The following is a 21980-nucleotide window of genomic DNA, read 5'->3' on the forward strand; positions in this document are numbered from 1 at the left end:
ATTCCATATTAAATGCCAAGTCTGTACATGATAAAAGATAGGAGGTATGATATGACATGAGAGAGATATGATAAAAGTTATGAGATATATAAAAATTTAAAAAACCACCTTTAGAGGCCATTTTTCCCCGCAAGCGGGGGTTGGCCTTTTTCGGGAACCGTGGTTGTTGTTGTTTTTCGGTCCCCTTTTTGAAGCAATGTTTTACGGCCGGATGCCCTTCCTGACGCCAACCCTTTTTGCCGCCTTTAACGACAAACAGGGAATTACCAGTGAACTGGTCCTCAATTAGCCGACCTCTGAAGGATGACAGGCTGAGTCAACCCCCCTGGCGTTAATTCAGCGATCGACCGGGATTCGAACCCAGGATCCTAGGATCCTAAGCTGACACCCTAGCTGCTAGCACAACACCAGGGTTTGACACCAGGGAGATATATGATAAAAGATATTAGATATGATATGACATGACAAAGATATGATAAAAGATGAGGTATATGATAAAAGATATGAGATATGATGTGATATGAGAAAGATATGATTAAAGATATGAGATATATGATATGAAAAATATATGATAAAATATATAATAAAAGGTATGATAAAAGATATGATAAAATATATGAGATATATGATAAAAGATATGACAATGATATGATAAAAGATATGAGCTATGATATTGTTACGGACGCGGTTAAAGATGTTATTTTGACCGAGCGGTGGTGTAACCGCGACTGAACAGTTATTCCCCGACTAATACCCGATTTGCCCCAAACTTTGGCCGGATCGCGCCACCGCTATTCAATCGGGAAAACTCTAAAGCGACCGAATACAAAGAGGAAGAAGACGTACAGAAGAGGAATTGGATTTATTATTTACACATATAAGTAGGAAGAAAGCAGTCACGTTTATTTACAGACGAGATTAGATACACAGTGCAACGCTAGCTTACCTACAGTCTTAATTAACCCAGGGACAGAACAAACAAGGACAGACTCACTCGGGGAATGATGATAGGACTGGCGGGAGATGGATGGCTGGCGGGATAGGGAGGTCCACTGGTCCTTCAGCACGATTGACTCGTTGGGCAGCCGCCGCTCCTCCGCGGCCCTGCTCCAAACTGCCGTCCAGGCCTCACGCTGCTGTGGCTGCAGTTTTGGTGGCTCCAGCTGCAGCAAATGCAGTTGCGGTGGCTCGAGCTGCAGTTCAACTCTGGACTTCTTGGTTGGACTCAACTCCTTGGACTCCCTCTCGTCTCTCGGTAAAGGCTCATCTCCCTTCTGCCTTGGGAACGCCCTGCCTGCGGGTTATATAGGCCCCACCCCTCAACCTTCGCGAACCTCCTCGATGTTTCTCTCCACACCCTCTCCAAGTCCAACCCCTTGTTCGTGGTTGGTTGAGTGGGGCTGACTCACTCCTCCCCTCTATGACGAGGTGGGGACCCGCCTTTCTTCCCCAACCCTGCCTCGTGGCCAATGGTGGATTTTTTTTTTTTTTTTTTTTTTTTTTGTATACAATATCGAGGCTCGTGAAAGAGCGAACATTAATCACACAGAAAGACAAACCGACACATAAAACATATAACATAGGGAGCGGTAGACAAGATGGGGAGAGAGGGGGAAGGACACAAACACAACATTTGAGAGCAGGGACCGAGAGACATGGAGACATCGAGAGATCTGAGAGAGGGCGAGGGCTTTGGGGGGGGGGGGCGTGGGAAGGGGGCAGTGGGAGAGGTATAAAACATATGGACACTGCCAGGACTTCCAGGAAAGAAGTTGGAATTTCAAACAAGGTGGATCTGGGGTGAATTAGCGGGGGTAGAAAAGATCAAGGTTTTGGATGGGGGAAGATAAGAGATGGTGGTGAACAGCTGTTTTAAAGACCTGGAGGGAGGAGTGGGATTGAAGGGAGTGAGGGAGTTTGTTCCAGAGGCGGGAGAAAAGAGGAATGAAAGAGTGAAGGTGAGCGGAGAGCCGAGATTTCGGCAGTTTAACCATCAGAGGGTTGCTGGCAGATCTTGTGCGACCTGTAGGAATATTTGGGGGACAGAGCACAGAGAGAGCTGGGGGTGCAAGGCCGGAGAGGAGTCGGTAGAAGACAGAAAGACCACCTACCTGCCTGCGGTGAGTGAGTGAAAGGCCCTCAGAGATAGCTTCATCGCGGGAGATTCCAATAATTCTGAAAGCTTTGGTTTCAACAGCGTGAAGCCGAGCTAGGTGTGAGGCAGGAGCACCGGCCCATAGGGGAGAACAGTATTCCATTGCGCTGCGGATGAAAGCCTTGTATGTGGTGAGGAGCTCAGGTGTGCCGAGGAAGGACTTCGCACGACGGAGGATGCCCAGTCGGCGACTGGCTTTGGAGGCCAGCTTGGAAATGTGGTTTTCCCAAGAAAGATCATGGCAGATAGTGAGACCCAAAATCTTGAGCGACAGAACTTCTTGGAGAGGATTGTTGAGAAAGTAGATGGGAGGGTTGTCCAGTCGATCTTTTCGGAGAGACATAGTAAGAGTGTGAGATTTGTCAGGATTGAAAGACATGTTCCACTTGTTTGACCAGTCTGTGATTTTGTCCAGGTCTTCAGAGAGTGAGGAGGCAGCAGACTGCCGATCTGAGGGAAGAGGAATGGAGCGGCAGAGAGTGGAGTCATCAGCAAAGAGATAGAGAGGATTTTCGAGAGAGTCAGAGAGATCATTGATGAAGACCAGAAAAAGCACGGGGCCCAGAACACTGCCTTGGGGAACTCCAGCCTGAACAGGAAGAGGAGATGAGAGAAACCCATTCAGGGCCACACGTTGACGACGACTAGAGAGGAAGTCCGCCAGCCATGCGTGGAGATTTCCATGGATACCAAAAGAGGAGAGTTTGGTGAGCAGAGCGGGGTGCCAGACCGTGTCGAAGGCACGTGATATGTCGAGGGAGACAGCTCTAATTTCCTGTTTGGCATTGAGGACCTCCATCCATTGTTGAGACAGCAGAAGCAGCATGTCCAGAGTAGAGTGACCTGGTCTGAAACCAAATTGATGATCAGAGATCAAGCCATTGGAGAAGAGGAAAGATTTCATATCAGAAGCAATGATGGATTCCATGACTTTGCTGATAATTGGGAGAAGGCTGATTGGTCTGTAGTTGCTAGGATCTGTTTTTGCACCTTTTTTGTGCAAAGCGGTGATGTTGGCTGATTTCCAAGCAGATGGCAGTTGACCTTGAGCAAAAGAGAGGGTGAAGAGAACAGAGAGAGGGTGAGATAGAGCAGCAGAGCAGGATTTTAGGACCCGTGGGCTGATGCCGTCGGGTCCAGTTGCAGAATCAGAGTCGAGGGTTGACAGAAACTTTTCCACCTTGTCAGGAGGAAAGGACACGGAGTCCAGGAGCAGCAGGGTACGACTGGGTATGGTGGGTACAGAGAGGGATGGGTTTGGGACACAAGATTTAGAGGCAAACACAGAGTTGAGGCATTCAGCTTTTTCACGTGCGGAGTCAGCTGTGTAGCCGTTTGAGGTAAGGGAGGGGATGGAGGGGGAACAAACACCAGAAACGGATTTGACCAGACGCCACCAGGATTTGGAAGAGGGAGACAGATAAGAGAGTTCGGTCTTGAGAACGGAGAGATATTGTTTCCTGGCTCTCCTGAGGGTGGACACACACTTGTTTCGGGCTTTGTGAAAGGAAATGAGATTTCCTTCCGTTGGATTTGCTTTCCAGGAGACGAAGGCAAGTTGTTTCTGGGCAACAGCCTCACCACAAGATTCCGTGTACCATGGACGGGAGGAAGGGTATGACAACTGAAGACGAGATGGGATAAATCTGTGCATGAGAGAGAGCAATTTACTTTGGAAGAATTCCCAGGATGAGTTGATGTCAGAGGTGGTAGAGATGGGAGACCAGTCCAGATGATTGATGGCTGCTTGAAGACCGTGCCAGTTGAAGAGAAAACCGCCCAAAATGCAGTTGGCAATTGACGAAAAGGGGGAATGGAAGTTTTGGGAATGGGAATGAAGGGAATCTATCTCTTTCACTGGTGCAATGGTATTTCAATTAATGGGAGACACAGCCTTACCCTAAAACACATAATAAGATATAAGCTATCGAACAGGGGTATTCTATGATTAGCTGTTGTGTGGATGCTTTATGGACTAATTATGGGACGCCCTTTGACCTTTACACAGCTCCGGAGGCAGGAGGCGCAGAATAAACAATAATAATAATACACACAATCAAAAAAATACAGTCCTCATATCCGCAACAATATGATATGAGAAAGATATGATAAAAGATATGAGATATATGATAAAAGATATGACAATGATATGATAAAAGATATGAGATGTGATATGATATGAGAAAGATATGATAAAAGATATGAGATATGATTTTCCCCCGATGTCCCTGCTCTCAAATGTTGGACTTGTGTGCTTCCCCCTCTCTCCCCATCTTGTCTCCCGCTCCCTTTATTTCATCTTATGTGTCCGTTTGTTTTTTTTGTCATGAACGTTAGCTCTTACACGAGCCTCGATCTTGTATTTAAATAAAAAAAAGACATGTGATGTTCACATTTAGTGATGCAAGATAAATACTAAAATGACACTCGGTCGAGCGCATACCTCCGCCAGGCTGTGCAGTTTCCGTTTTGCATCCCACTGATAGGCAGGAGCTGCATCACCTAAACCACAATCAAATCGACTTGTTCTTGTTACCCGACCCAACTCATCAAACAAGTTTCATCTGAATCCATCTTCAACTTTTTGAGATATCATGATATACAGTCACGTGAAAAAGTAAGTACACCCCATGTTTTGACTTTTTCAACATATTTCAACATACAGCTATTTGATCTTCATTTCAACAATATTGATAGATAAAGGTGATATAATATAACAAATATCATGAAACATTTACATTTTGTAGTCCATTGTATAATTTAAATAAACATAAATGCAAATTTCGCATGTGGAAAAAGTAAGAACACCCTTGGCTCTAATAGGTGGTATTGCCCCCTTTGGCAGAAACAACCTCAAGTAGGCGTTTCTTATAACTGTCTACCAGTCTCTGACATCGACTGGGAGAAATTTTTGCCCACTCCTCCATGCAGAATTCTTTCAGCTGTGCGATGTTTGAGGGGTTTCTTGCATGCACAGCTCGTTTCAAATCCCCCCACAACACCTCGATGGGATTTACATCCAGGCTTTGACTTGGCCATTCCAGAACCCTCCATTTCTTTCTTTTCAGCCATTCCTTGGTGGATTTACTGGTATGTTTAGGGTCATTGTCATGTTACAAGGTCCACCTTCGGTTGAGCTTCAACTTTCTGACAGATGGCCTCACATTATCCTCAAGCACCCTCTGGTACAATGAAGAATTCAGCGTGGATTCTATGATAGTGAGCTGCCCAGGCCCTGATGCAGCAAAGCTGCCCCAAACCATAATATTTCCACCACCATGCTTTACAGTTGGTATCAGGTTCTTGTGGTCAAATGCTGTCTTTGGTTTTCACCAAACATGTCTTCTGGTACTGTGGCCAAATAGCTCTACCTTTGACTCATCTGTCCAGAGCACATTGTTCCAGAAGTGCTGGTCTTTGCCTCGGTGTTCATTGGCAAACTTTAGTCTTGCCCTGATGTTCTTTCTGGACAGCAAAGCTTTCCTCCTGGCACACCTCCCATGTAGATCAGATTTGTGCAGCCTCTTTCTAATGGTAGACTCGTGCACTTGGACATCAACAGTGGCAAGAGCTACCTGTAGGTCCCGTGATGACATTCTGGGGTTCTTAAATTTTCTTTCAGCATCTTGCGGTCTGCTCTCGGGCTGAACTTGCTGGGGCGACCTGGCCTGAACAAGTTGGCAGTTGTTTGGAATCTTCTGCACTTGTAGATTATCTTCCGGACAGTCGCATGATTGATTTCACATTGTTTGGAGATCTTTTTAAATCCCTTCCCAGACTCGTAGGCATCTATAACTTTCTTTCTGAAGGCCTCAGAGAGCTCTTTTGATCTAGGCATGGTGACGCAGCACATTTCAACAACAAAGAGCAAACCAAACTAAATGTCTGAGGTTTAAATAAGACAGGTTCCTCCAAGATCCTCTCTGATGATGTTATAATCATTTGCACCTGAACTGGTGCGCCTGATTCTAATTTTAGGTATTTGAAGTAGTGATAAATGTAGGGGTGTACTTACTTTTTCCACATGCGAAATTTACATTTATGTTTATTTAAATTATACAATGGACTACAAAATGTAAATGGTTCATGACATTTGTTATATTATATCATCTTTATCTATCAATATTGTTGAAATGAAGATCAAATAGCTGTATGTTGAAATATGTTGAACAAGTCAAAACTTTACATGGGGTGTACTTACTTTTTCACGTGACTGTATATAATATCGTTTTTGGTCCTGTTACGTGCTCCTCCCCAAACCCCCTGGTCACGGTATACCTCCGAGCCCCGAGAGGAGTCACAGCAGAAAGATGTGTTATTCTGTGTCAAAAATCAATGGTGAAACCACACCAATTGTTACCAACAAACAAATATTGTATTAGGATCACACAAGAATAACAGTACAACAATAATAGTAATCAAAAGTACAATCAATATGTATCCTATGATGGTACCATCAGTTGCGTAATATATAACTCACTGTGCTCCAAGTGAGTGAACCACGAACATTCCCAATGTCTCTTTCCCGGCTTCAAACCAAAGCTGAATCTGGTTTCAAGCCAAAGGTCGATCCCAGCTTCAAGCCAAAGTCGATCCGCTCCAGCAATCGTCAGAACGATGTCTAATCGACCAGAATCCCGTTCGGATGAGTGACAGTCACACGGCCATAGCTGCGCAAAGGCCCCTCAAGGCGACTGGGAAATCCAAAGGCGCCCTCCAGGCGACGGGGAAATCACACCCTCAGGTATGGACGTTTCACAACTCCAAATCGGCAAACCGCAGATTTACCTTCAAAATCCACGTTACCCACACACGCACCAGATAAACGTCTGAATGCGGTGAAAACGGCTGAAGCGAAGCAAAGAAAACTTGCTCGACGCGCAAAGCACGCAAGTCAAAATGGCCGACGGCCCGTACTCGAGACGTAACGGCACAACGATGATTCTCCTCGGAATCCAACACCAAACCTGACATGCAGGTTGATCAGTCACAGCGATAACAACTCTGTCGCAGGAATCCCTTTCCTGGGAAACCCTAAGTTCACTCGTGACTCTTGCTCGCCAACGTTCGCTCAGGACCTTGAAGCAACTATGCTTCTTCTCCGACTTCCCTTGCTCCGCCTTCTTTTTCTCTTTCTTCCTCTTCGTCGTCATCCGGTTCCGGTTTCATTTCAAACATTAATTTTTTTTACCTTCTGAAAACAATAATATCTATTTCCCTCAAACGACAACAATAATAATACATGGAATCAAAAATGTTTACAGTGGATGAAAACCACAACAATGGAAGTGACGAATCCGTAACACTTCCCCCCCTCAAGAAAGAAAGTTTGAACATGGTGAAAACTTTCTTTCCAGGCAAAAACTCTTTTAACAAACAAAAATAAAACTCACACCCAAATTATCAATTCACGTGAGCAACAATAATTAATAATCCCCAAAAATAAAGCAACAAAACTTCCAAACAACTTACAGAAATTTCCAAAGTTAGTTCACTCTGGACAAAGCATCAGCAACGACATTGTCCCTGCCCTTTACATGCTCAATTTACAAATTGAACTCCTGCAAAGCCAAACTCCATCTCATCAACCTCTGGTTTTTATTTTTCATTTTTTGAATGAAGGTTAAGGAGTTGTGATCAAAAATCCAAAGCAAAGCAAATCTATAGCACTTTTTGAAGTAGGCCGAGTTGAGCACTCAGTGCTTCCAACTTTTCTCTTGAGCCTAAGAATCATAAGCACGGTTGTCGCGTCGGGTGCTGTAGTCACGTGAGTAGCGGTCCCCATCTCGGCAACCACTGTAATAGTCATCCCGTCGAGAGTTGCCAAAACTGCGCTGCTGCTGCTGGGAGCCTCCGTAGTAATCACGACTGCGGCCGCCACCAAAACTACTACTCCCACCCCGGGAGCCATAGCCACCCCTGAAACTACCTCCATGTTTTCCTCCTCTGTAGCCCCCTCGACGCCCATGGCCTGCCTTCTCTACTGTTATGGTCCGACCATCCAAATCCTTGCCATTCAAATCCTTTTCTGCATCTTTGGCGTCCTTTGTGTTTTCAAACGTGACAAAGCCAAACCCTCTCGACTTTTGCGTCTCCCTGTCTTTTATCAGCAGCACTTCCAAGAGTGGTCCATATTTGCCAAAGATAGAGTCCAGAACATCTTCACTTGTGTCAAAGTTCAGTCCACCGACAAAGAGCTTGCCAACATTGCCTCCATCCATGACTTGTGTGTGCTGACACTTAGTTTCAGGGTACTCGACAAGAAGTGCCTGTGCAAAGCGTGACGTCAGTTCCTTCTCCTTCTCTTCAGAGCGCTTCCTACCCATAGCACGAGTCGCGGCACAGGATGGAAAGATACCCGGAATCTCCCGCTCCAACCGTGCAGTGTTATTTTCCATACTAGGCTTTTCAACAAAAATCGGATTACCAGAAACTCGACCACCGGCCAAATCATTCCCGATAACAAAAGAGATTCCTTGTACAGGAAGAGTGGCTTGTAAACCTACGGTGACCGGTCCTGACACCAAATCAGACTTCAAATGGATGACATGAAGTGGAGCTTTAACATAGCCACCAACCCCCTGTAAAAGAACACTAACACTAGTTGCCGTCTTCTCTGACAATGGCAAAATGCCCTCAAGCATCAAAGATTGATGTACTCCTGTGTCCCTCAATACCCTAACAGGTCTCTGGTTCGTTAAGTCTCCATCCAGTGATACAAACCCCTCTGAAATAAATGGTTTGTAACCCTCTTGAACAAGGTCGTTCTGTGATGCCGTAACTTTGGCATGGGAACCTTCACAAGGCACTGTCCTCCAAGGACGATTTCTCGCATTGGCCAATGCATTCGGAGTTGTACTAGTTTGACTCCGCTCCTGATTTTTCCTTTTCAGGGCGTAACATTGGGACATCAAATGCCCAGGTTTCTTGCAAAAAGCGCAAGTAGGCCCGGAGGAAAAACTCGAGGTCTGCCTCGGGCCCCCCGGAAGATAAGTCTGTCTTGGAACTGTAGTCTTCTGATCCCTAAAAGTCGCGGTATCAGATTTGTCCCCATAGTCATCTCTAGGCCGCCTCCATGAAAATCTGTTCTCCGAACCTGATTTACCATAACTCCCCTGGCTAACTCTAGGCGGGAAGTTAGGTTTGTGGAACCCCATCCTGTGTGTCAAGGCATAGTCATCTGCCACGGTTGCTGCCTCATGCAACTCTGGTACTTTCTTTTCATCCAGATGTACTTTAATGTCCGCATGGACACACTGTTTGAATTCCTCCACCAAGATCAATTGTCTCAACCTGTTGAAGTCTTTCCCAATCCCCTTCGAGTCACACCACCGATCAAACATGGTTTCCTTCATTCTGGCAAACTCCACATGGGCCTCACTCTCCCTCTTACTGGCATTCCGGAATTTTTGCCGGTAAGCTTCAGGGACCAATTCATAGGCTTTGAGAATGGTTTTCTTCACTATCTCATAATCTGCACATTGGTCAATCGGTAAAGCCGAATAGATATCTTGAGCTTTACCCACCAGAACACTTTGCACTAACATAGTCCAAGACTCCACAGGCCATTTAACATTTGAGCCACTTTCTCAAAGTGTAAAAAAAACTTGGCTACCTCCTTTTCATTGAAGGGTGGAACCAGCCTCACATGCCTACCAACATCCCAAGTGTTCTGACTAGTTGTCGAACTAGCCGGCATGGATACGACTTCTCTCCGTTCTCCCATTAATTCCAGCTCCCTGAGTTTAATTTCCTTCTGAAACTTCATGTCACGTTCCTTTAACTCCCTTTCGACTCTCCTTTCCTCTGCTCTTTCCCCTGCTCTTCTTTCTTCTTCAGCTCTCCTTTCCTCTGTTCTTCTCTCATCGGGTTCTCGTGCCTGTTCTACTCTTCTTTCCTCGAGTTCTCGTTCCTGTTGTACTCTTCTTTCCTCGAGTTCCCTTTCAGCTCTCCTTTCCTCTGCTCTTCTTTCCTCGGCTTTCCATTCCAACTCTTTTAACCTTACCTGGCTCTGCAGTTGCATCTCCATTTTCCGGAGCTCCACATTTTCTTTTTCCTTGGGTAACCAATCCAAGGCTACCTCTGTCCATGTTCCTTGTCCCACCAGATATTCTACCACCAATGTCTGCATCTCTGCTTTCTTCATATGAGCTCGGACCTCCAAGTTAAAATGTTTGGCCAATATCAAGAGTTCCGATCTTTTTAACGCTTGGAACTGTGCCTCATTCGGGGACGCAGCAAACCTTTCTGCATCAAACACCATGGTGACTATTAGTTAACACCTGTTAACCTTCACACAAAAAATTTCCCCCAATGTTTTTTTTTTTTGAAAAATTTGGGAATGTTAGAAAAATCCAAGTTTGGGAATTTTGGGAATGTTCGGGAATTCTATCCCGGACGAGCCCCCAATTTCTGTGACGTGCTCCTCCCCAACCCCCTGGTCACGGTGTACCTCCGAGCCCCGAGAGGAGTCACAGCAGAAAGATGTGTTATTCTGTGTCAAAAGCAATGGTGAAACCACACCAATAGTTACCAACAAACAAATATTGTATTAAGATCACACAAGAATAACAGTACAACAATAATAGTTATCAAAAGTACAATCAATATGTATCCTATGATGGTACCATCAGTTGCGTAATATATAACTCACTGTGCTCCAAGTAAGTGAACCAAGAACATTCCCAATGTCTCTTTCCCGGCTTCAAACCAAAGCTGAATCCAGTTTCAAGCCAAAGTCGATCCCAGCTTCAAGCCAAAGTCGATCCGCTCCAGCGATCGTCAGAACGATGTCTAATCGACCAGAATCCCGTTCGGATGACAGTCACAGTCACGCAGCCAAAGCTGCACAAAGGCCCCTCAAGGCGACTGGGAAATCCAACGGCGCCCTCCAGGCGACGGGGAAATCACACCCTCGGGTATGGACGTTTCACATCTCCAAATCGGCAAACCGCAGATTTACCTTCAAAATCCACGTACCCACACACGCACCAAATAAACGTCTGAATGCGGTGAAAACGGCTGAAGCGAAGCAAAGAAAACTTGCTCGACGCGCAAAGCGCGCAAGTCAAAATGGCCGACGGCCCGTACTCGAGACGTAATGGCACGACGATGATTCTCCTCGGAATCCAACGCCAAACCTGACACGCAGGTTGATCAGTCACAGCGATAACAACTCTGTCGCAGGAATCCCTTTCCTGGGAAACCCTAAGTTCACTCGTGACTCTTGCTCGCCAACGTTCGCTCAGGACCTTGAAGCAACTATGCTTCTTCTCCGACTTCCCTTGCTCCGCCTTCTTTTTCTCTTTCTTCCTCTTCGTCGTCGTCCGGTTCCGGTTTCATTTCAAACATTAATTTTTTTTACCTTTTGAAAACAATAATATCTATTTCCCTCAAACGACAACAATAATAATACATGGAATCAAAAATGTTTACAGTGGATGAAAACCACAACAACGGAAGTGACGAATCCGGAACAGTCCAATTTGTCAATGGTGAGGAATCACTGAGGAAAATGTAGTATCCGGATCTGGATCTTCATCAAAATCGAATAAATTCGTCCTTGTCACATCTCAACCTGTCCTCCAAATTTCATCCAAATCGGTTCATAACTTTTTGAGATATCCTGCTCACAGACAAACAGGGGTGAAAACATAATCTCCACTTACCTTTGGTGGCATTGGTAATGATGCGCTGTGGAACAGAGGGGAGTATTGATCATTACTTCCACCACCGAAGGTCGAATAGGTTTGATTTCACCCTGTCTGTTTGTCCGTCTGTTTATTTGAGTGTGAGCAGGATACCTCCAAAGGTTGTGGATGGTTTCGGAAAAAATTTGGTGGAGACATTGGGTGTATGACAAGGATGAAATGATTAGATTTTGGTGAAGATCTGGATTCGGATCTGGCGCTGAGAGTTTTGTAAGTGATTCTTCACCATTGAGTGATGGGGCTAAAAGCCATATATAGAACGATATCTCAAAAGGTTATTGACGGGTTAGGACGAAACTTTGTGGACATGTTGGGTGTATGATGAGGATGAAATGATTAGATTTTGGTGAAGATCTGACTTGGAAACGAGGATTTTTAAAGTGATTCTTCACCATTGAGAGATAAGACCAAAAACGATAACAAGCACGATATTTAAAAAAATTGTGGACGAATTATGACAAATCTTTGTGGATGAGTTGGGTAAGTGACAATAACAAGCTAATTCAATTTTGGTTCAGGTCCGGATGCAGTTCTGGCCTATCAGTGGGATACAAAACGTAAACTGTTCAGCCTGGCGGACAAATGCGCTCTATCGGGTGTCATTCTTTTTAAGTTTCAAACGTAAACTGTTCAGCCTGGCGGACAAATGCGCTCTATCGTGTGTCATTCTTTTTAAGTTTCATGTGAAAGCCAACATCAAACCAATTGAAATTCACAGGAGACTGTCTGTACAATTTTGTGATACACGTCCTTCCGTAGATGTGTGATTGAATGGTACAGCAATTTCAAAAATTGCTGCGAATTCATGAGCAATCTTGGTCATTCTGCTGCCAACTGCTGTTACTCTCAAACAAACCTTAAAGTTGTTGAACAGCGAGTTGTGAAGAATTGACTTCAAATGAAATTGCAGAATCATTTGATGTCGGTGTTCTAAGAGTTTCGGAGCAATTATTTATTCTACGAATCTGCTTGTTGTTGTTCCACTGTTTCGCATTTGTGCCATTTTGTTTTTTTATTCACTGACCCCTGTTCTGCTCTGCCATGCCCTGCAATATGATATACCCGTGTAAAAGGTGTAAAAATCAGTACGCAGTCAATGGCCAAGTTTGCCGTCTCAGAGCATGATTTTACTCCACGATAATGCTCCCCTCTCCAACCCCACAGAAGTTGTTGAGAAAGCAAGCTGTTTGACCTCAACACCCTTTTAGATTCGGTGTATCAGGACTGAGAGGTTGGATAGGATAGCTTCAGAAGGGAAGGAATATACCTATGCCTGAGCAGAACTGAAGAGGTCTGAAGGTGAATATCAGAAAGATGAAGGTGATGGCAAGTGGTAAAGCATGTGGTGAGGTGGAAAGAACTGGGAAGTGGCTGTGTGCTGTGTGCAGGAAGGGTGTCGGAGTGAATTCCATTCAATGTACAATGTGCGCTGAGTGGGTTCATCAAAAATGTAGTGGTCTGAGAGGGTCATTAACCAGTGTGGCAGCTACATTCAAATGTAAGGTGTGCACAGAGGGAGCTGCAGATGGAGGAAATGTTGAGTTGGATCTTGGAGACAGAGTGAAGTTGGAAGGTGTGAAAACATTTTGCTACCTCGGAGACATGCTGAATGGAGAAGGTGGATCAGACTCGGCAATGGTTGCTGGAGTGAGATGTGCATGGAAGAAGTTTTGGGAACTGAGTGGCGTGCTGACGAGGAGGGTAGTGTCGTTGAAGCTGAAGGGAAAGGTGTATGCTGCATGTGTGAGAAGTGTTATGATTTATGGGAGCGAGACATGGGTAATGAACGTAGAGCAGCAACGAAGGCTGGAAAGGGTGGAAATGCGAATGGTTCGGTGGATGTGTGATGTATCGTTGAGAGAGAGGAAGAAAAATGATGAATTGAGAAAGATAATGGGAATAGAGCCTGTGATGGATGCTGTGAAGAAAAACAGGTTGAGATGGTTTGGTCATGTGTTGAGGAAGGATGAAAGTGACTGGTTGAGAAGAATGATGGAAATGAATGTCGAAGGAAGTGGAGGACGGGTAAGACCGAGAAAGACTTGGCTAAAGGTGGTGGATGAAGAAATGCGGGCAAGGCAACAAGGAGAGATGCAGAAAATAGGGCAAAATGGAGAAGATTGTCATGGGGACCGCAAGGCTAACCCCCGCTCTAGCAGGGAAAATGGCCTTAAAGTGCCTATTGTTGTGTTGAGCAGAACTTAGCTTTGTTAAATTATTCCTGGGCATAATAAATATGAGATGTTGTGAAGATGGCAGCCCAATCGTTGTGTGAGAGAGGGTAGATTGCAGTTTCTGCCATATTTTGCATCATTGAGTTTGCTCCCTCACAACAGCCAGAGAGATATGGGCTTTGACAATAACATGGTCAGAGGAGCCAAGAGGAGCAGAGCAGGAACAAGAGAGGTAGATGGAACATGGTTTGTAAGTTAACAGATTGGGTCAGAGCCACAGAGTTGACAAAGGTTCTGTTCACATCTTTTCTGTTCATAAGTCCTGTTCACATCAACCCTCCGGATCATAGTTCCAGTGCTGCAACAGAATAGTGCGTTGTTGTACATCCATTCAGATCACCTTGAAAACAGAGTATCAAACTCGTAAAATGGCTGCATCAAATTACCTGGGATCCATTCACGTCGACCAGAACGTCTCCATATTTGTCGCGAGGTTACCAGTCACACGTAGTCGCTGGATATTGCCACATGAATTAGCAGGAAATGCCCTTTGTGCATGCCATGTTGTGCAATACATTGCGACATAATGGCATGAAAATATGGCGGGTATCGACGTGTACGAGAACATGTTCATGTGATCATGTGTTGATGAACATACAGTTTCAGAATAGTGGCGTGTGTGCGGATAGTTGTAGAATGAACTCTGACCTTTATCACTTCGCATCAAATCGAGGAGCCATTCACATCGCTGTTACTCCAGTGCTGCTAAGGTGTTGAAGCAGAGCAGAGAGTGCCTTAAACTACTCCATCGTAAGTCTCATCACATCCAAATCTAGTCTGGTGCTGCTCTGATACGGACATTTCCGTTGATGTGCGGAGGGTAATAAGGCTTTAGCTGCAACGCCAAGGTTGGTTGTGGAGATGAATGTGCAGCCAAAGGCATACCAGTTGTGGGCTAGGAGTGGGGACAATGGACAGTTAGAATTGCAGTACTTGACGTCATCTAACGGCAACACCACCTCTAGGATTGAGAAGGGGCCTAGCAACACGGAAGAGAATAACCAGTGAGAGACAGATGTTTCGGAGAATCCTGTGAGAGGAACATTTACATTAGGCCAAGCTAATTTCACCAACTAATAATAACTAATAATTTCACCAACCAGTCACCTAATTTCACCAACTTCCCTGTAAATCTACCTCTTTCCAGGAAGAGTTTCACTTCCCTTTATAAGTCTTACCACAGATTGATGATGCTTTGTCCGCCATATCTGTTTATTTGCAAGAAAATCCCTTTTCTATTTTTCATGTCAGACAAGATAAAGGTCAGCAATATCAAGGAGATTATCGTTAAATGTTTATTTTTTTTCTTTGAACTGTATCTTCGCAGGTCAACGGAAGAAATATCCTGTCGATTGACTACAACCGACAAACAAGGACCGAGAAGATTTATGATGACCACAGGAAATTCATGATGCATGTGACGTACAACAGCCAAGGCCTCCCAGCACTCTGGTTAACTGCAAACAAACTGAAACCACTCAACCTGACGTACTCTGCGCAGGGCAGGCTTCTCGTAGCTAAGCACGGTGCGTCGACCCAGCAGTTGCAATATGATGGGTTTGGAAGGGTGATCTCTCACACATTTCCAGATGGTCGGATGTGGACCTTCACTTATCCAGAGAAGGTAAACGCTTTGCCAATTGTCATATTGTACGAATGCTGTTGACATAATGTGACGTTAAAACTTCAATCTTGACCGTGCCGTATTGGATATAAATCATTGCGGGTGCTTCCTGTTTCAGGCCAGCATCTTACGTCTGCCAAGCCAACGACGGTACATCTTTGAGTTTGACAAGAGGGACCACCTTGTATCTGTGATAATGCCCACAATGGCTCGCCACCTGCTGGGTACCATTCGCTCCATCGGGTACTACCGCAACGTGTACACTCCTCCAGAGACGACGACCTTACTGGTTGAGGATTACACAGAAGAAGGCCTTCTCGTGTATCGCGCGTTCCTCGGCACTGGGCGATGCATTCTCTTCCGGTATGGCAGAATGTTCCGTCCCACGGCGGTGATGTATGATGGGACGCAGGTTACTTTCACCCACGATGAGGGATCGGGTGCACTGAAGTTGGTGAGTCTCCAAGTGGGCACGTTCTCCTGTTCTATTCGTTATCGACTGGTCGGTCCCCTTTTTGATCGACAGGTGGTACGTTTTGGTGAAGACGGGATGGTTGGAGCACGGTTCGACTACGGCTACGACAGCAACCTACGTATCACCAACTTGCAAAGTGTCATCAACGATGTACCACTTCCCATCGATTTGTACCGTTATGATGAAATTCTAGGTAAAGTAGAGCAGTTTGGGAAGTTTTCTGTAATCTATTATGACCTTGATCAGATAATCACGACAGCCGTTATGACACTGACGAAATACTTCGACACTTATGGGCGAGTGAAAGAAGTTCAGTATGAAATCTACAGGTCATTAATGTTCTGGATGGCTCTGCAATATGACATTCAAGATCGACTGAAGACGTGTGAGATTAAAATCGGGCCCTATTCAAACAGCACCAGTTACACTTACGAATACGATACTGATGGACAGCTCCAAAGTGTTTCCATCAACTCCAAGGTGACCTGGCGCTACAGTTATGACCTCAACGGTAATCTGCACCTCCTGAACCCTGGAAGCCATGGTCGGCTCATGCCAATGAGTTACGACTTCCGTGACAGACTCACCCGCCTCGGGGATGTCCGTTATGTGATGGATGATGATGGATTTTTACGACAGAGGGGAGACGATATATTTGACTACAACTCCAAAGGTCAACTTCTACGAGCATACAGCAAGACTAAAGCTTGGACCGTTTGGTATTATTATGATGGACTGGGTCGAAGGGTATCTCGGAAAACGGACTCCAATCAGAACCTGCAGTATTTCTATGCGAACCCTTTGCATTTTGATCGGGTGACCCACCTTTACAATCATTCTACATCCGAGATCATCGCCTTGTACTATGACCTTCAAGGACACCTTTTTGCAATGGAACTCAGCAGTGGAAAAGAGTTCTACGTGGCTGCAGATGTATCTGGCACACCACTTGCCATTTTTAGCCATTCGGGAATGCTCGTCAAACAGCTGCAGTATACGGCCTACGGGGAAATATATTCAGATTCGAACCCAGACTTTCAGATACCCATCGGATTTTCCGGGGGTATTTATGACCCCCTTACCCACCTGGTGCATTTTCACGACCGGGATTATGATGTGCTTTCTGGTCGCTGGACGTCACCTGACATTTCAATCTGGAAAAACATTGGTCGTTACCCACGTCCCTTCAATCTCTATATGTTTAGAAACAACAATCCAGTGAGCATAATCCACCATTCCACGGAATCTTTGCAAGGTGAGACATCAACCTACCATAACTATTGATGAAAGCAATAACCAGGAACAATTTGGCATTTCATTCAGTATTTCACGACACACAACACACAACAGGCATTTTAAGGCCATTTTCCCTGCTAGAGCGGGGGTTAGCCCCTAAATTTTATCTGTATTTGACTCTAAATCCAATTTTATCTGTACAGACACAAACACGTGGTTGGAGATGTTTGGAATCCAACTGAACAATGTGATTCCACACTTCCATAAGAGATATTTGGAGAGTTACAACCCGCAGAAGCAATATCTCATTTCAGATGTACAAGACAACATCAAGGTAAATGACAAGGAAAAAGGGTAATTATGCCTAAGATATAAGAGTTCTAAGATTTGACTTGGAAAATTACTTTGACTCTTCTTGACGTAACATTTGCAGCAAGTTAGATTCACTATCCAGCTTGTCAAAATGAAATTCTTGTGTATTACATTAAACAGAGCTTGAGTTAAGTCACAAACAAAGAAAAACTCATGGGTTATCTCAAATACAGTCAGAACTGGAGAGTTCATGGAACACCTTATCCCGTGCTGTCTTGAGAAACAAAGACATGAGTGTGGAGTTTACGAGCAACAAATTTGATTCGTCGCGATGACGTAAAATTTTGGCTAAGTACTGCCAAGCGGAATGGTTTTGATATAATTCCAAAAAGGCGATTTGTGCTCTAGTGTACAATTATAATATGCATTTGAAAAAAAATTGAAATTTTAAAGGTTGTAGAAAAAATCGGAAGTTTCCCGCTGTTGATGCAGTGTCTGATACACCACCTTATTTAACACGTTACATTAGTTATTAGTGCCTGTTGTTTGTGTTTTGTTTGTTTTTTATGTTGAAGGCTCCAGTCACGGACCACATAGTCCTCATTGAGGCCAGGCCTTAAATAAAATAACTGCACAAAGACAAATTAGAGAGAGAGAAAATATAAAGGTGAGGAGTGAAAATGTGTGATGTGTGTGATGTGTGATGTGTGTGTGTGTGTGTGTGTGTGTGTGTGTGTGTGTGTGTGTGTGTGTGTGTGTGTGTGTGTGTGTGTGTGTGAGATGAAAAGTGTGTGATGAAAAGTGTATGATGAAAAGTGTATGATGTTTGTTTTAATAAAGAGAGATTGAAGCTAGCCCGGCAGTGATAGTTTGAGACAGACAGAAAGTAAGACCAGCAATCCTGACCCGGAGAGTGTAAGATGGTTCCAGGCACCACTTTAACACTCCTAAGTCCGAGCGTTAGTACTAATATGGGCGGTTGCTGTCTTCAACCTACTACCTTGTCCTTTATAACATTCTTAAAAATAGTAAGTTTTCTGTATGGAATAATTTGGCAGATAAAGTAAACATATTATCTCACTCGTCTCTGCGTATGTGTGATCTTAACCACCTTTAGAAGCCATTTTTCCCCGCAGAGCAGGGGTTGGCCTTTTTCGGGCACCGTGGTCCCCTTTTTGAAGCAATGTTTTACAGCCGGATGCCCTTCCTGCCGCCAACCCTGTTTGTCGCCTCTTGTGACACACAGGGAATTACCAGTGAACTGGGACTCAATTTGCCGACCTCGGAAGGATGACAAGCTGAGTCAACCCCCCTGGTGTTAATTCAGCGATTGACCGGGATTCGAACCCAGGATCCTAGGATCCCAAGCCGGCACCCTAACCGCTAAGCCAACGAACCCAGGATCCTAGGATCCCAAGCCGGCACCATAACCGCTAAGCCAACGAACCCAGGATCCTAGGATCCCAAGCTGGCACCCTAACCGCTAAGCCAACGAACCCAGGATCCTAGGATCCCAAGCCAGCACCCTAACCGCTAAGCCAACGAACCCAGGATCTTAGGATCCCAAGCTGGCACCCTAACCGCTAAGCCAACGAACCCAGGATCCTAGGATCCCAAGCCGGCACCCTAACCGCTAAGCCAACGAACCCAGGATCCTAGGATCCCAAGCCGGCACCCTAACCGCTAAGCCAACGAACCCAGGATCCTAGGATCCCAAGCTGGCACCCTAACCGCTAAGCCAACGAACCCAGGATCCTAGGATCCCAAGCCAGCACCCTAACCGCTAAGCCAACGAACCCAGGATCTTAGGATCCCAAGCCGGCACCCTAACCGCTGAGCCAACGAACCCAGGATCCTCAGATCCCAAGCCGGCACCCTAACCGCGAAGCCAACAAACCCAGGATCCTAGGATCCCAAGCCGGCACCCTAACCTCTAAGCTAACACCAGGATAATTACAGGATACACAACAACAACAACAGGCATTTTAAAGGCAATTTTCCCTGCAAGAGCGGGGGTTAGCCTTGCGGTCCCCATGACAATGTTCAGGATAATTACAGGATGATGATTATTTATTTTTCTTCATGGTGCCATCACACGCTACATACACAGGGTAAAGTCCTTGTGCATCTTGGAACTTTTATAACTTTTGGTGTCCACCTGATAGAAAGAAGCTGTAAATGGTGCATGAAATGGTGCATAATTCATCCAGTTTTGTTCATGTTAACGTTATTATCCCCACGCGTTTTGAAAAAGAAATGGGGGGATATTGTAATCGGCTCTGTCTGTCTGTCCGTCCCGCCGTCTCCTCCCAAACGGTTGTACAGAAATTTAGCAAACTTGGTAGTTATCAATGCCACATGGCAATAAGTTTTGAGCAGTATTATTGTTGGCCATGCCCCCCCCCCCTTGGGGGGTCTTGCAGCAGGGTCAAAAGGTGAAATACCAAAAAATGCAATTGCAGGAAAATTTTAAACTTTTTTTTAAAATAAAAACGTAAATCCAATCAACATTGGGGAAGCATTGAATATGTAACGATTTTTTGGATATGACTCCTGGATTCATGACCCAGAGAGTGGGGATGTTGGGTCACAGGGGTAAAAAGAGGAGTTTTTTGAAACTCAAAATTGGATATTGGGTCCTTCCTGGTGGAACTTTTTGCCATCTTTCAACTCTGCCTTCGTTGGGAAACTCCACTCGCATAAGCAAGCTGATCCCACACATTTTCCATGGAACTTTGGAGGACAATGTAGTTTGAGGTGTTAAATGTTTTACATATATGGTTTTCAGCACAATGGTTCTGAGATGTATAAGAACTATTGATCCCAGTATGAGCTCTGTATACCCTTTTAGACTGCCTTTAGTCTCATAACTCACAGGTTGTTATATCACTAAGTTGTTAGAGCAGAGTTGAAAGCACTGTGTAGTGTTAGCATAAAGGTGATGTCCTCAAGCTAATGCTTTTTCATGTCCCCTTGTGACTCAGACCTACAGCTGGGTCGAGTGCATGGTGCACAAAAGGCTCAACGACTTTGCAAGACTTGGAAGTTTCCCCCCAAGATTCCTGTTCAAACGGACGGCTCGAGCTCCGCAGCAGCGATTTGTGATGGCTGGGTCCCTCTTGGGGAAAGGTGCCATGATGGCAAATAGTCACGGTCATATTCGCACAGCTATAAGCGCCATCGCCAGCGAGGACAGCAGGAAAATCGCCATAATACTCAACAACTCCCACTGTCTGGAACATCTACATTATACCGTGAAGGGAGTTGATCGGCATTACTTCGTGAAGGTGGGCTCCGCGGAGTGGGACTTGGGAGTCCTGGGCCTCTCGAAAGGCTGGAAAATCCTGGAGAGTGGAGTCAACGTCACCGTCATCAGATCGTTGGGAGTCAGCAGCGGCCACGGTCGTCGTTACACGGACATCACTCTGCAAGCCGGATTGCTGCTGATAAATGTCCGTTATGGGACCAGCGTCGATGAGGAACGGGCACGCGTGCTTGGATTAGCCCAGGAACGAGCGATTAGTCAAGCTTGGGCCAAGGAACAACGACTGGCAAAAGACGGAGAGCATAGCAAACAGCACTGGACAGACAGAGAACTGCGCCAGCTGGTGAGCTCCGGGCGAGTGCCCGGTTATGAAGGTTCCTACATTTTGTCGGTGGAGCAATTTCCAGAGTTCGCCGACAGCCCGAGCAATATCAAATTTCTCAGGCAGAAGGAGAGAGAACGCAGTTGATCCAGGAAATAACAAACTGGGAAAGGAGTCGTTTTGTTATTCATGTCAACACAATAATTTTACAAAAGAGACTTTGTGTGTGAATTAAAGTTAGGAAATGTTTACAGGAGTGTAACATTTTAAAGTAGACGGTATTGTACAAAACATACTAACGATGAAGTACAATGCGATTGTTTATGAATTGTTATTTGTCCGGTTTTTGAATTTTTACATAAAACGAAACGCAGACCGGTGACTTGCACACCCCAGTATTTGTTGCCGTTGTAATGTTCATATGGTGGTTTTATCAGTATTTATTTTGCAATGAAATGTACAATATTCCATAAAATAAGGCAAGTTATCAAAATGCCTTTTTAATCTTTTCTGCACTATTTATGAAGAGATGACATTATACATGAAGGTTTTCCCTCAAGGAGGGGAAAAGTTTAAACAAAAAACAAGACCGAAAGTCTAACAGCGGCGTAGCCGGGCTTGTAAAATATTATAAACCACAAACACGT

General features: G+C 45.0%; 1 protein-coding gene across 1 annotated transcript in view; it reads left to right on the forward strand.

Moving 5' to 3' along the window:
- The window catches only part of LOC137422414 (teneurin-3), a 419444-nt gene extending 397641 nt beyond the window's left edge, over positions 1 to 21803 (forward strand). The window contains exons 27-30 of the mRNA XM_078772563.1: positions 15427 to 15723; positions 15842 to 17453; positions 17638 to 17768; positions 20731 to 21803. Coding sequence (XP_078628689.1) covers positions 15427 to 15723; positions 15842 to 17453; positions 17638 to 17768; positions 20731 to 21480 — 2790 coding nt within the window. The 3' untranslated portion in view covers positions 21481 to 21803. The remainder of the gene's footprint in view (positions 1 to 15426; positions 15724 to 15841; positions 17454 to 17637; positions 17769 to 20730) is intronic.
- The last annotated feature ends 177 nt before the right edge of the window (positions 21804 to 21980 follow it).

Source organism: Myxine glutinosa, chromosome 2, assembly GCF_964187855.1.
Source record: "Myxine glutinosa chromosome 2, kmMyxGlut1.1, whole genome shotgun sequence".
In the NCBI taxonomy this organism is placed as follows: Eukaryota; Metazoa; Chordata; class Myxini; order Myxiniformes; family Myxinidae; genus Myxine; species Myxine glutinosa.